The sequence below is a fragment of the Metarhizium brunneum genome, chromosome 1 (genome assembly GCF_013426205.1).
Source record: "Metarhizium brunneum chromosome 1, complete sequence".
NCBI classification, from domain to species: domain Eukaryota; kingdom Fungi; phylum Ascomycota; class Sordariomycetes; order Hypocreales; family Clavicipitaceae; genus Metarhizium; species Metarhizium brunneum.
In genome coordinates this window covers 6,372,990-6,387,621 of record NC_089422.1, presented here as the reverse complement: position 1 = coordinate 6,387,621, position 14,632 = coordinate 6,372,990, and the positions used below count along the sequence as shown (strand labels likewise).

At 51.6% G+C, this 14,632-nt stretch overlaps 5 protein-coding genes across 5 annotated transcripts; 3 read left to right on the top strand and 2 right to left on the bottom strand.

Annotated features, from left to right (window-relative positions):
• Positions 1-362: 362 nt before the first annotated feature.
• On the top strand, positions 363-2,752 carry G6M90_00g019420 (uncharacterized protein; the record flags this gene model as incomplete). Its single annotated transcript, XM_066129835.1, has 3 exons — positions 363-483; positions 2,076-2,389; positions 2,480-2,752. The coding sequence occupies 3 exons, from the start codon at positions 363-365 to the stop codon at positions 2,750-2,752; spliced, it is 708 nt and encodes a 235-aa protein (XP_065985651.1).
• A 1,195-nt stretch (positions 2,753-3,947) lies between these two features.
• NAG3 (Major facilitator superfamily multidrug transporter NAG3) lies at positions 3,948-5,842 on the top strand (the record flags this gene model as incomplete). The annotated part of the gene is made up of 3 exons (XM_066129834.1): positions 3,948-4,339; positions 4,525-4,736; positions 4,800-5,842. The coding sequence occupies 3 exons, from the start codon at positions 3,948-3,950 to the stop codon at positions 5,840-5,842; spliced, it is 1,647 nt and encodes a 548-aa protein (XP_065985916.1).
• Positions 5,843-5,988: 146 nt separating this feature from the next.
• On the bottom strand, positions 5,989-7,032 carry ddh_0 (2-hydroxyacid dehydrogenase; the record flags this gene model as incomplete). Its single annotated transcript, XM_014693115.1, has 1 exon — positions 5,989-7,032. The coding sequence occupies one exon, from the start codon at positions 7,030-7,032 to the stop codon at positions 5,989-5,991; it is 1,044 nt and encodes a 347-aa protein (XP_014548601.1).
• Positions 7,033-7,945: 913 nt separating this feature from the next.
• Positions 7,946-8,774, top strand: G6M90_00g019390 (uncharacterized protein; the record flags this gene model as incomplete). The annotated part of the gene is made up of 3 exons (XM_066129833.1): positions 7,946-8,008; positions 8,080-8,499; positions 8,568-8,774. 3 exons carry the CDS (start codon positions 7,946-7,948, stop codon positions 8,772-8,774), a joined length of 690 nt encoding a protein of 229 aa, XP_065986016.1.
• Positions 8,775-8,966: 192 nt separating this feature from the next.
• On the bottom strand, positions 8,967-11,302 carry G6M90_00g019380 (uncharacterized protein; the record flags this gene model as incomplete). The annotated part of the gene is made up of 3 exons (XM_014693117.2): positions 8,967-10,433; positions 10,569-11,221; positions 11,278-11,302. The coding sequence occupies 3 exons, from the start codon at positions 11,300-11,302 to the stop codon at positions 8,967-8,969; spliced, it is 2,145 nt and encodes a 714-aa protein (XP_014548603.2).
• Between the last annotated feature and the right edge of the window lie 3,330 nt (positions 11,303-14,632).

Here is a 14,632-nt window from a genome sequence, read left to right as displayed (position 1 = left end):
CGGATGTGAAAGTTGGTTTGTCAAGCGAGTCTGGATGCATGGTTTCGTCAGGAAGGTGCGAGTCAATTACACCTAAGTTGACACAAAAAGACCAAGGAGGCTGCGAATACTCCGTACATCATCTCCTATTCACATCATTACCTAACTTTTCCCATGCCCTAAAATATCTGCTATTTGTTCCTAACGCCTCACACTACCTAGATACATAACAGCGGCTCGATCGTGACAATTGTACCAAACATACCAGCAAGACGTCGTCACAGATATTCGTTTCACGAGGAGTAGCTGGATTCTACTCCACAAGGGCGTCTCGAAGAGCGTCATTAAACGACACCCGGTCACCGGATCAGTCTCTTGGTACGATGGCTGTTGCGACCCGCATGCCTATCGACAATCGTGGCATCCGAGATCCTCCAGGGCAGCCGAACCAAGTAGAGGCAGCTCGAGGAGCTGGCTACATCCGCCATGATGCCGATACGGAAGGTATGTCCGCAAAGTCGAAGAGGTAAAGGCGTCGCACTTTTCGCTAACGCAGCGCGCTTATTGAACAGACAAACCAAGTTCAATGAATGTTCCTACAGAAATACTGCAATACATCTATTCTTTTCTTTCGACAGCTGATTTTAATGCGGCCCGTCATACATGCCGGTCTTGGTTTTCTGCAAGCTTGCATCGCGCACTGCTTGTGCAGATGCTGAAGCAAGGGGGATGGTGGAGCAGCATGCTGCGCATCATCACGCCAATGGGGTTGGCCAGATCACTTGGGATGAGCCAGGAACGAATAATGAGCAAGTGGATTTCAAGGGAGTGTAATCTTGCCAATCCAAACGGGAGGGTATTCGCTCAAGTGGGAGAAACCGACTTTCGACAACTACCGATTGGACGCCGGAAGAGTCAGCTGCATGGAGAGGTATCATTTACGGTCAGTCTCTGCGGGCGGTATCTGATAGCGGCTCTAGATCAACTGGCTTATATATACGAACTGAATCATGTTTATCAGCCTGGACGTTCGGGTTGGTCTGTGCCTTTGAGACGTAGGCAAGGCATGCCTCTGGGTTTCATGCGCCCCGTTGCAAGCATTATTTGCCCTCGCCGGATTCTGTGTTCCAGCATAGATACCTCATCGGGGAGACATTCAGTGGCATTTCTAATGGAAGGGCGTGTGGGTATGGTTTGTGAAATCGCAAAGCATGAGCAACTTACTTCGAGGTTGTCGGCCATTGCCTTGTGCACGGCTGGGCCGTCAGAATCGGGCTCTGTGCCAACCTCAAGGGAAAGTCCACTGACAGGATCAGCCAAACATTGCATCTGCTATGAAAGGTCACCTCAGGAACCACCTGCTGTAGAAGTTGGGGAGAGATCCGTATATAGAAACATCTGCACAGCTGACGATCCACCACGCTCGGTTGCAATTTGTCCTCAGCGAGACTGCGTGGCTTTTGGATGCGCGGCCGGAATCGAGCTACACTAGGTGGATGCTTTGACAGGTCAAGATCTTAGTCGGTGGTTTCCACTGTCGTCTCCAAGCGACTTTTTGTACTTTCTACCGGCGCGACGAGGGACTGATACGGCCCAAAAGCTTCGCCTAATCAGCTCTGCAGCTGGTTTATTGAACCCGCTTAATCCCTTGATGGATTCGGGGAATGAATTTTACACTACGATAATAGGAGCAGAAAGAACAGATTTGGCGTCACTTTGGAGTACTGGCGTAACCAGACTAGACAACCAAGCCTCGGCTGCAAGATCGAGCGAACCCACGAGGCCTATGTGCATGAGATCGAGAGCATTTCAAGACGGCCAGATATCGGACAGTGGAGCTATACGGACTGTATCGGCAAGGAGCGCAGACCATTACCGTGCTGTGCCTCTCAGCGATGGATATCATATCTTGTTCACTGACCCTCGAACAGGTTGCCTTTGCCTGGGAACTGACGCTCCGATTGGGTCTGTTACACGTCTTCTTCGGAAAGTGTGGTTTCGACCCCCGGGAGCAGCTTTTTCCGCAATACCAATACTGTATACGGCTGCATCAGATATAAGGCATGGGGTCCGAGTTGTAGCTACCTTTGCGGCAGAGTCACCACCGAACACCACAGACACCGTCTTCAACAAGCAATTGATTGTGTTCTTCACTGTTCCGCCAGACCTGTTCCATGATCCATCTTATGGAAGCACGATGCGTCACTTGAATACGGAAATTTTCAGTAATGAGAGGATTCGGAGACAAAGTAGTTCGGAGCCCTGGCAGGCTGAGGAGGGTTATGGTGAGGTAGATGTATTCAGCGATGCATTCCGGGACATCCCATCATACCCCCTCGAAATCTGGGGACAGACGATTACAACATGCGACGACCTGACTGAGATTGCCCTGGATTCCTCGCCAGAGATGGTTGTTTAGGCGTTCAGCTCTTCCGGGTGGGCAAAGGCATGGGCGGTGGACTCGGGAAGGTTTAAGCCGCTTACAAGGACAGCTATCCAGTTGAACGGAGGCGTGCGTCTGGTTGACCACGATGGCGATAGCCTCACGGGGTATGGCGAAAGCTCCAGCATGATGAAAACACCGGATATTGGCGGTATTGTTGATCCTTTTGACGGCACCGTGGGCGCGAACTTCGTGGAGCGACGGTCTGCATTTGAGCGAGCAGGCTGGTACACCAGAGCCAGGGGCAGCGACAGGATGAGCGGCACGGCGTCGGTGGACTTGGTGGAAGGAGTTAATGGCATCGCAAGACTCGACGTGCAATTACGATAAGGCGCTCATGTTGGGGCCTGGGAGTACGCATATGCATTGATGGCGTCGAGATTGGAGACTAGGGGCTTGACGATCCGGGCAGAAACTATCAATCTTATGCGAGCGGGCCAATAGGAGCGCGAGCCGGCAATCCTTGTGACGTCAAACTATCAAAACGTGACACGGGCCGTCAACTCCAGAGTCCACTACCGCCGACTCAACGACCGGCTTGAGGGTCTAGATGGAGGAAACCGGGCGCCAAGCTGGAGTCCCAATTAATTCTAGACCGCGCTTTATTTGTTAGCATAACCGATGCCGGCACTGGCAACCAAATTTTGCATACAGGAATGCCAATGAACACACTGGCCGACCGAAGACTGGACCCACACCGGCGCCGGGTGGAGTCCGAGAAGAATTTACCATGTCAGATCGGGGTCCGAAATACAGGGAGAGCGGAGGAAGTAAGACATGGGAAGTTAGGGGGAAAAAGGTGGACAACAAGATAAAACATGTATATAAGATAGCAATTGGGTCAAGTATTCTTTGGCTAGATTTTATCGCAACGTGGTATCTCTTGGGTTTGTGTTTTTGTTGTTTCTAAGGATGGGACCCATTCTCGGCTTCGCCATCATCCAGGGCTTTGTCCCTAATTTCCGAGCTTATTTCCTCGAAAGCGTGAGCTAACACCACCATGGGGCCAAGAGTGGATCCCAATCCGACGACAATTACTCGTTTGCTCGCTCCGTCAGTGGGGGCAAGATTTTCCGCGGACTCTTGAGTCTTCAGTCTCTGGCCATGGGCCACCTTGACAGCCAATCCTTGCGTGGCGCCGTGCCTGAAAGCTCACAAGGTTCCAGTATTACTCTGTTATTTTTAAGCTCTTTTTCTGCCTTGTGGGGATGCTGCTAGCTCACTTTTTCTTCGGATGCGGCTTGTCCGCGATAACCGTTCGCGGTACACGGGTTCGGCTATGCGTTTACGTGAAATGGGCAGGGAGGTGCCGAGGGAAGCCATGCGAGTTCACACCCTAGCTGACATGTATATATAGCTACGTATAAGTCGTCGAATATTTCAAAACCGCTCGTTGTTCTAGGCGCAGGTTTCTTTTTTCGCTTCCACCTTCTCCTTGGACGACGCCCGCCCCGTATTTCCCATTAAGAACATGGACGCAAGAGATGCCCCCTCTGAAGCGGACGCTCCCCAACACCCAGTCACCATGGATACGTCGTCGTCTACACGATGCTCGTCTTCTTCGAGGAGACCGTCTCACGGGGCTCATCCCTCTCAAAAAGAAACGCTCGACCCTAATCTCGACATCAACTTGCCCTACCGGACGCTCACCTCTGGCGCCCGCATGGACGAGTACACGATTCCATCTCGCACGGGCGAAATCCCGCTCGACCAGGCGCACAAGCTCGTCGCCTTTACGCCCGACGACCCGGGGAACCCCAAGAACTGGAGCAAGGCGTTCAAGTGGTACTGCACCATGGTGGTGGCGCTGACGTGCTTCGTCGTGGCGCTGGCCTCGTCTGTCGTGACGGCCAACATTCCCGGCGTGGCGGAGGAGTTTGGCACGAGCGAGGAGGTGGCCTTGCTGAGTATTTCGCTGTTTGTGGTGGGCTTTGGTGTTGGGCCGATGGTGTTTGCGCCGCTGAGCGAGATTTACGGCCGAAGAATTATATAGTGAGTTGCCGCCCCTCTTTCTCTCTCTCTCTCTCTCTTCTTTTTTTTTTTCGCTACTTCTTATGGCGATATGTGGTTGCAGACACTGACTGTTTGTTTTTTGCTGATAGCGGATCTACATTGCTTATTGCCGTCGTCTTCGTCATCCCGTGCGCCGTGGCCAAGAACATGGCCACGCTGCTCGTCTGCCGAACCATTGACGGCATTGCCTTTTCTGCGCCCATGACGCTTGTAGGTGGAACGCTGGCGGATTTATGGAAGAACGAAGAGCGCGGCGTGCCCATGGCCGCGTTTTCAGCGGCTCCCTTTATCGGCCCTGCGAGTACGTTTGCTCCCCGTCATGTCATCGCATGGACCGAGACACGCTAACCCATCCTTTTGTCAGTCGGTCCCCTCATCGGTGGTTACCTCTCTGATGCCACCGGCTGGCGGTGGCTTTACTGGATCCAGCTCATCTTCGCAAGCGTGGTCTGGATCCTCATTACCTTCACCGTGCCCGAGACGTACGCGCCGACGATCCTCGACCGCCGCGCCCGAAAGCTCCGCGCCTCCACCGGCGACAACTCCCACGTCACCGAGCAGGACCTGGACCTGCGGCCCATGTCGGAGCGCCTACGCATTTTTCTGGTCCGCCCTTTCCAGCTGCTCTTCCAGGAGCTCATCGTCTTTCTCATCTCGCTGTACATGAGCGTCCTCTACGGCCTCTTGTACATGTTCTTCGTGGCCTTTCCAATCATTTACCAAAAGGGCAAGGGGTACTCGGCCGGCAAGACGGGGTTGATGTTCATCCCCGTGGCGGTGGGCGTGCTGTGCTCTGCGCTTTGCTCGCCGCTCGTCAACAAGCACTACCTGACGCTTGTGAAGCGGCACAACGGCCGTCCGCCGGCCGAGGTGCGTCTGATCCCCATGATGGCTTCGTGCTGGTTCATACCCATCGGCCTGTTCATCTTTGCGTGGTCGTCGTATCCGCAGTTGTCTTGGGCCGGGCCGGCCATGGGCGGATTCCCAGTCGGCTTCGGCTTCATTTTCCTGTACAACTCGGCCAACAACTACCTGGTGGATTCGTATCAGCACCAGGCTGCCTCGGCGCTGGCGGCCAAGACGTTCATCAGGAGTTTTTGGGGCGCTGGCGTGGTGCTGTTCACGGAGCAGATGTACGATCGGCTGGGCGATCAGTGGGCCTCGTCGCTGCTCGCCTTCATTAGCTTGGCCTGCTGTGCTATTCCGTTCCTGTTCTGGAAATATGGTGCTAGAATCCGCGCGAGAAGCAAGTATGCGTATGGAGGGGAGGATGCCGAGGGCTCAGGGGTGGATGATGTCGAGAAGGCGAGGAAGGGCGATGCGAACGGTGAGCAGGGTCTTGTACGGGATGATTTGGAGCATGACGCCGATTTGAGAAGAGCGAGGAGTTATGTCAGCAACCCTTAAGAAGGGATGTGCATTGAGCGAAGTTATTTTTCTTTCTTCTTTTTTTTCCTTTGTTGAAATAGAGAGCCATGACTGTTGTAGACTGGGACGAAATGATAGACAAGAGGCCCTAGCTAGAATTCACTTAATAACGATAATTATTCAAGCTACACATTTCTGACGGGTAGAGAGGGAGACCTGTTTAACACCGATCTCTTGGTCAGCAAGTTCTTACAAGTCCCATCCTTGACAAACTCTTCAATATTTCGAAACGTGCAATCCGCAATCTCCGTCAACGCTTCAACGGTGAAGAAGGCCTGGTGCCCACACACCAATACATTGTGGAACGTGGTCAACCGCATCAAAACGTCATCGTGTATAATCTCCCCTGAGTGGTCGTTGTAAAACAGCGACCCTTCGCCCTCGTACACGTCCAGGGCCAGCCCCCCGAGACGTTTATTCTTCAGGGCCTTGATGACCGATTTCGTGTCGATGAGACCGCCTCTAGACGTATTCACCAACACCACCCCATCCTTCATCTTGCCGAGGCTCTCTTCATTGATAATATGGCGGGTAGAGTCCGTCAACGGGCAATGCAGGCTGATAATGTCGCATTCCGGCAGCAGCACGTCAAGAGCCTTGTATTCGCCGATTTCCTTGAACTCTGGGGATGGAAATGGATCGTAGGCAATGACTTTGCAACCGAAACCCTTCATAATACGAGCAGTGGCGATGCCAATCTTGCCTGTTCCCACAATGCCCACCGTCTTGCCGTGGAGCGTATGGCCCAACAGTCCGTCGAGAGCAAAGTTGCCTTCTCGAACGCGGTTGTATGCACGGTGAGTGTTGCGGTTCAATGTTTGAATGAGGGCCACTGCAAATTCAGCAACGGCCTCCGGTGAATATGACGGCACATTGGCGACGGCGATGCCATGCTTCTCGGCGGCGGCGAGGTCCACATTGTTGAAGCCGGCGCATCGCAAGAGAATCGCCTTGATTCCATGACTGGCCAGCTGATCGATGACGGAGCTGCCCACTGAGTCGTTAACAAACACGCATATGGCATCGGCCCCTTCAGCCAAAGCGACTGTGCCGTCGTTTAGAGATGCCTCATGATAGGTGACGTCGATATTGGTCTGCTGTCTCGCGGCGCGGGCGGCGTCGAAGTACTTCTTGTCATACGGCTTGGCGCTGAATAAAGCGAGCTTCATGGTCGATATTGATGGTCGGATACTTTTTTAGATACCTATTTATGATGAGAAAAAAATGCCGCCGCGGCTGTTGTTGTTAGAATTGGGTCTTCATGAGAAGTGAGGTGTGGAGGGGGAGGCTGCACCTAGATCCTGAAATGGACGCCGCAACTCTTGGCGTACAGGTCTCCGACTCTGCGCCGTCATCATGAGTGCTGCAGTCTCCAATCCGTCATTTTAATTCCATCATATTTTAACCTGTTTTTGTAAACCTGGTGCCTGGGCAGGGCTTGTAATAGTGCTGTTGCAATGTACAAAGTACTTGAACCAACCAATGGTGTTCGGTAGCTGTGCACCATGTGTTCAATCGGCACGATGTCTAGCAAGGAGATATACGTGCCTTTCGCTAGGAATACACCAAAACACTTAAGTGCACATATATTGTAGTGCGGCAAGTCCTGGATATTGTGTGGTCAAATGCGTGTTAGGCCTCGCAGATTATACCGCGACGTATCGGCGTGTCCGTGAGCATAGCTTAGTATCGCTTAAAGAAGCGATAAATAATACTCAATCAGGACATGAGTCAGCGTAGTTTTATATAAATATATGATTGGTTGCAGGGAAAACATTAACCAACGGATACCGTGCCAATTGAAAGGCCCATTCTTGTATTGCCGTGAATGGCGTTCGATGTTGACATTTGGTTTGCCCTTGCCCGGTCCCGAACCTCGAGTGCCGTGCTTGTCAGCTGGCATGGCTGCTTGCTGGCTTGCACCTGCCCTCCCAACTCGAGCTGCATTGATTGAAGTTGACGTTTGAATATTCCCCAGAAGAAATCCGATGGAGCCCACTTCCTACTTTTCACTACCGCCAATATTATTCAGACAAGAACACTGTGTAGACATATTTACAAATATAACCCACAACTGCCAAGATGGGTTCCGACGAGGCCCTCACATCCGAGGAGCAGTTGCAAAAACTACGGGCCACCTTTGACGTAAAGATCCCCCCCCTCTCTCAATCTACATACTCTCGGTGACTAATGTCTGGCCACCGTCGCACATACAGCAAACTGACGGCATCGTCAAGAACCACTCTTTCCAGATCGTCAACCTGCAAAATCAGCTCCAGCTTATGCAGATGGCGAGGGCGGAAGAGGCCGAAGAGAGGAAGCGACTCGTCCGAGACAATGAGCAACTGACGACAGAGATTGTATACCTGAAAGGCAGACTTGCCAAGCTGGCTGTGGAATTCTATTATGCGCAGGCAGCAGCTTCAGCAGCTACAGCTAGCCCTTACGGCAGCGAAAAACAACGGAGCATGTCATGGTGGGCTAACCGCCACAACAACAACAACAATAATACATCATCAAGCAAGTTGATACCGCCGCAGGAGGAGGAGGAGGAGGCACGCCCTCGAAACCGGGTTGTGGAAACAGTGGCGGATAGAATGTTGGCAGAGCAGAAATCACTGCTAGTAAGGGGATTGGTGAGCATCGAGTCTGCTTTGTTGGTTTGTTTGCTCAGGATATGTATTTTTGACATTTTATTCAGCAGGATTTCGCGCAGATGAACCAGTATCTAACTGCAGAAACAAGAGATCAGCTTAACGAACTCGATCAAGCCCACTTTTACGACGCTCGAGAGGACATAACCGGTGATGGTAATAACATCAAAACTGAAGGCGATGATGGTAGCTTCTCGCTGGAGGACGGATTGTTGCGAGCCCCTCCGGCGATGAATCCTACGTGCGCAGCTCTATAGACTTGTTGCGGGGATGTACCAAATGTTTGGCGTTCCAAAAGCGTTTAATAGACTCATGATTTACCCAAAGTGAAATAGAACACTAGTCTTTTCTCCATCTATGTATTCAAGATGCCCGTTGAGTATAAGTCTAACCGGGTCTGTCTAGTGAGGAACTGATGGCAACTAGGAGTAAATACAACTCTTGGAAATCTATCTAGTGTACCTCCCCTTGATCGAGTAATCCTTTTTGGGTCCTTTGACTGTGTATTCTATGCTCCAGTTCTGCAAGTTGACAGCTTGAAATGCAAAATTATACTTGACATCATAATAGTCATCAATGCAAAGGTGTCCTGCCTTTGCAGACCACCCTTTCTCACGACCATTTTCTGGTTGTAAGAACTCAATCTCGTGAAATAAGTAGTCTGCTCGCTTAGGATCGCCAGGTTTGGCGAACCAGACGCTCAATGATTCCTCCTTCTCATTGTATCGCCAGACGTAACGTCTGCTTGCTCTAAAGCCGAATCCTTGCTCAGTCTTGAATTCTCCATCTTCAATGTATAGGTATTCCATGCCTCCCTCTTCATCGGGATCAGACGACCCTAAACTTTGCCTCGCGCACTGCAGGCCATCTGACGTCTTGTCTCTCAGGAGGAACCGGGCCGTGCCGCTAAAATGACCGCTCGGGTGTGTTGGCAGCTTGCTTGTTAGTTCTCTTTCGAGCTTCCACGTGCCTAGCAGACTTCGGAACACCGCACGTGGCATAAAACGGGGTGTTGTCAGGCCATCCCTAGCGACGTGTACAGTGTCTTGGCGCAACTTTTCCGCGTCTGCCTTTGCTGAAGCGTCGTCTGACGGTGATGGATACCTTGCGGGAGTGAGCATGTCCAAGGGAAGACTGTTATACGAGAGCGTGGGAATACCACTCAATGATGGATCTACTCTGGGTATTGAAAGTGCTTCGGAGAATTCCTGCATGAGGAAAGGATAGTCGCCCATCGGGAACTGCGAGAGTCGCGGGTCGTCTCGGAGGTCAAGCGTCCTTTGAATGGACTTGTCGGACTTTAGTTTCAACTCTAGTGCTTCAGGGCGTGCATCTATTGGCGTGGACCAGTATTGTGCCAAGAAACGGGCCTGCATTTGCATCACTCCCCAGTATGGAGATCTATAGAAGCCAACAAAGCCTAGTCCTGTAACATCTGGATGGTGAGTTCCATGGAATGCCAATGCAAGTGGCTGTTCCGTGTGCTGCGGAGAGTGGTTGAGTGTCTTCAAAATCTTGCTGGGCAGGTAGCTAACGCAGGGTGATGGATCAAAACCTGTTGCTAGCACTATCGCTACGACGTCGTCAATTTTCGTTCCATCATCAAGTTTGGCCGTGTTTCCGCTGATTGATTCGAACTTCCCATTGGACAGGGATATTAGTCCTGATCTCACGAAATCGCAATACCAGTCGCTGACTGCCAAGTAAGGTGGCTGAGTCTTCGTTGCATCGTCGACATAAAGGAGAGGCGAAAAGGCAGACTGGTCCGTCCCCAAAGCGTTTAGGAAGATGCCGTTCACGACTTGTGCAGTTTTTTCATCGATGTGACCCTGAGTATTGACCAAGGGAAGTGGCCGATTGTTTCGATTATAGGATGAGAAGTCAAGAGGCAGGAACGGCGCAGCAGCAGCTTTGGGCTGTGTCCAGTGTCAGCTCGGAGCAGCAAAAGAGTTGTCGAATGGGGGGCTTGCCTCGGCAGTTGTGTGTAAAGGAAAGACCCAGATTGGCCGTTGGATAATATGATGAATTGAGCACTGATCGATATCGGGTACTGAGAAATCATCGGGCGAGTTTGTGGCAGACGACAAATGCGACGCAATGGTTCCCGCAACCTCAACACCAGACATTTGACCCCCAACAACGAGAATCTTGCCCTTGGCAGAGCTACGGGTTCCAAAAAGATTCTTCAAGTCCCTATATTGGCTGCTATGAATGACTGGGATTGCCGCCGAAGGTGCAATTGACACCCCCTCCGGAGTAATGGGCTTGCCGAAATAGCCTGATGCAACAACCAGATGTTCGAAATGCTGTGTCTGCTCCCGGCCCCCGGACTCCAGTCGCACATCCCACCCACTGCCATCTCCATCCCCTCGCTCTGCTCGGACGACTCGTGTGTTGAGATGCAAGCTGAAATCCGGGTGTGAAGACAAGTACCGAGACGTGTACTGCTCCAAGTAGCGGCCAACTTGCCAGGCCAATGGCAGCTGGGGAGCGCCATCTTCCCAGGCATGATCGCTAAACTGCATGGTGTGTTTACTTTGGTTGGCTACCATCAAAGGGTGTACCTGGCGCTTCGTATCCGTCTTTGAGGTTGGCCATAGCCCGCCAATGCCTTCATGAGCGTCGAACACGGTGACTTTGAAGCAGCCCTTTGGGGCGTTGCACAGGAGGTTCTTGGCTGCAAGCAGACCAGACGGCCCAGCGCCTACGGCAAGACATCAGCTACAGATCTCATGCACAGCTCTCTCCATCTGGACTTGCCTACGATGCAGACTGATTTCGGCATCTTTTCGCGGGTTGCCTAGAGCCGGGTCCTAGCATAGGCCGCGAACTGAGTAATGTGATGAAATGCCGAGTTTCCTAGACGTCGTAAATCAGGATTCACCACTATCACCACCTGGTCCGGATGATTTCGCACCCCCAAAGCCTCTTGGTTATTGTTATCGCATTAACTATCTCGTTGCGTCCTGCTTTAAAAATGAAATGGGTCAAGGTCTTTTGGTTGGTGAGTGAGGTGAAAACCGCCAAGCCACGCCCGTGTTGGCAAATAGTGGCGTGAGTCTGCATGACAGTTGAGCTGGAGCTGACATAATCCATACCGTTTGCCTCGGATAGTTACATGACATTACCATGCAATGTGCTTGGGGTCAACCATAGTCAAGAAGACCTTTCGTCAGACACGTCTGTCTAGGCAGCAAGATCTTAGTGGATGCTGTACCCTGGCGTCGATAATGTTAAAAAAATCTGAGGTCTGGCAGAATGAAACTTCCGGGTTCCAGCCCCGGCCTCCCAGTGTCACCAGCGACCACGTCTGCCAGCAGCACCGAGTCTGGTGCATTGATTACATGTACCAGACCCATCGACTTCTGGTGATCTGTACCGAGAGTCAACCACGTCTGGTGCCTCCAGGTGCATGTCAACTACAATACTCCGTATGCATCTCGGAACTGCACCCTGGCCCGTCGCGACCTCCAAGGTCCAATTTTACGGCAAGCCTCACCGAGTCAGCATGGAGTGAAGTAGTCGGCCCATCGGGAACTTGAATCCAACCATCAAACACTTTTTTTTGAGCCTGCTGGGGCCTGCGCAGTGCCGTTTATGTTGACTCGTTGCAGCATCGTCACGGTAGTGTCAAGTCGGATTGCCCCGCGGGAAAGGTGAACTTTTACCAACATACTTTACATAGTACGAACATAGAGCAAAGGCCAAGCTTGACTTTCGATTCCTCCAGCTGCACCGCGGCACACCTGAACCACGGATTCGTCATAGCTCGCTATTTGGCCATTTTCTATTAGCATAGTTTGGCTTGCAGGAGCCCTCCCGCTCTCCCTACAAGAAACAAGGCAGTTGCAAATATATTGACGTCTTTGCTTTTTAGAATTCCACCCCAGATGCCGTGCCATGATCACGCGATGAATTTTTGAACCCGCGCGAGGAAACAGGTCACGTATAACTATGGACGCCCGGAGCTGAAAGAGCAAACCAAAAGCTGCCTGATGGATAGATCCCGAGCCAATTGTAAGTTACATAGTTGTCCCCGAGCAGCAATTCTCTCCTGCTTCAATATTTGTATTCTACGCCCCCACTGCTGACTGCGGCTGACCTCGACTCTGGCTGTAGGATGCACCTGCCACCGGCTACTTGAGTACCTGCCGAGACATGAAGCTGCCCTGGTGACATGCTCCTGAGGTCTGGTACTTTCGGGTCGCCGCACTTGAAGCCTCGCGACTTCCTCTATTTGCCATGCAAGCCCCCGTAGAGCGCAGCTTGAGAGCGGACTATTGATGCATGCTAGAGGATCTGCATCATTTCTCGCACCAGTTGACATCTTTTTTCTGGGTTGTACAAGTCCAGAACTGCTATAGACCCGGCTATACAAGCCTCCAATGCAATATCGGCACAACTCAAAGCTGTATGGGTGAGATACATGCGCCTTGTTCACCTACAGCCTCCGCGGTGACTTACCTAGGTATATATAAGAAGTTGAGGCTCAGCTCATCTGATGCCGACTTTCTTTACGAACCTGAAAGCTTTAACTAGTCACATTATATCTCCGTACGTTGACCTTAGTCAATACCTTGTTCCCTTTCATATCCGGCACTTCACCATCCTATCCCATTCTTCCACTGATGACCTATACAAGATGAAGAATCAAATTCTTTTTGCAGCCTCACTCCTTGGCTTGGGACTTGCAAGCCCTACAGAAGACAATCCGCCCTCTGCCAATCTAGATAAGCGATGCAACGGGTCCGGGTCATTCTGCAACAATGGCGTTCCCTGTTGCAGCGGCCTCTTCTGCAGCAGTTCCAGCGTCTGCCGAGGCTGCAACGGATCCGGCTCCTTTTGTAACAATGGCATTCCCTGTTGCAGCGGCCTCTTCTGCAGCAGCTCCAGCGTCTGCCGAGGCTGTAACGGATCCGGATCCTTCTGCAATAACGGTATCCCATGCTGTAGCGGACTCTATTGCAGCAGTTCCAGCGTCTGTCGAGGCTGTAACGCATCAGGTTCATTCTGCAACAATGGTGTCCCATGCTGTAGCGGACTCTATTGCAGCAGTTCTAGCGTCTGTCGAGGCTGTAACGCAGCAGGTTCATTCTGCAATAATGGTGTTCCTTGTTGCAGCGGTCTCTCTTGCAGCACTAGTGGCGTTTGTCGATAATCCCACATACAAACCACACCGCGATGAGTTCTGGTCATTATATGGCGTGATCTGGAGTACACGCATTAGCAGGAGGCTACATATGTAGGACGAATCGGAATAGGACTGTCAAGGTTCAATGCACGGCTTTGAAAAAAGCAGCCATCTAGCCAGAATGGGTCCCAAAGGAGATATTTATTGCGAGAAGTCATCGACGCCTCCCTTATTAGATTGAGTCAATGAATGGGATTAATTGCATCTTCGACGCAATCCATAGCTACCGTTAGTGAAAGCCGTCAATAAACTTTGCATCACACAAGTTGTATCAATACTGGTCGCTGATGCTCGGTTGTCGAATTTTAGGAGCAGGACAGAGAGTGCACCAGATGTCAATGGCCGTGTAGATAGCACCACAGCGTCGGCGTCCAAGTCAGCTAATGGTGAGAGGCACATCGTCGATATGCCTTTGACTTGCTTGTGAAAGAACCGGAGCGGCTGTTTTCGAACCCTCGAAATGATGGCGATAGTCGGCGCATGTGGAGGAATGACAATTCCTGGATTTTCCAGAGATTGGGCAAGAACATGCGCGGCTACTCCAACATGAGCACCAAGACGATCAATGGGAGGAAGTAGTCCACAGTGAGACAGGGGCCGTTCGCAAGAATCTTGGGCTGGAAGAGAAAAATGTCGAGCCATGGCCTCTACCCACAACTACCTGACCTGGGTAATAGTAGGAGGAGACATTGGAGTTCGTGGAAAACTGCAACTTTGTCAATAGTATTGGCCGCAAATTAAAATATCCGCCGATAAGGACTGGTTGTTCGGGCCGTTTGGAGTAGACTTGACCTTGCGACGGGTCACTCGAGGGGTCAACTGGTACGCCAGCCTATTCATGGCAAGGCAAGTTCACCTGAACCCCTTGTAGAACCGTGTACCAAGAACGCCTCTGAACTGAGGACATCACGCACGCACTGCACT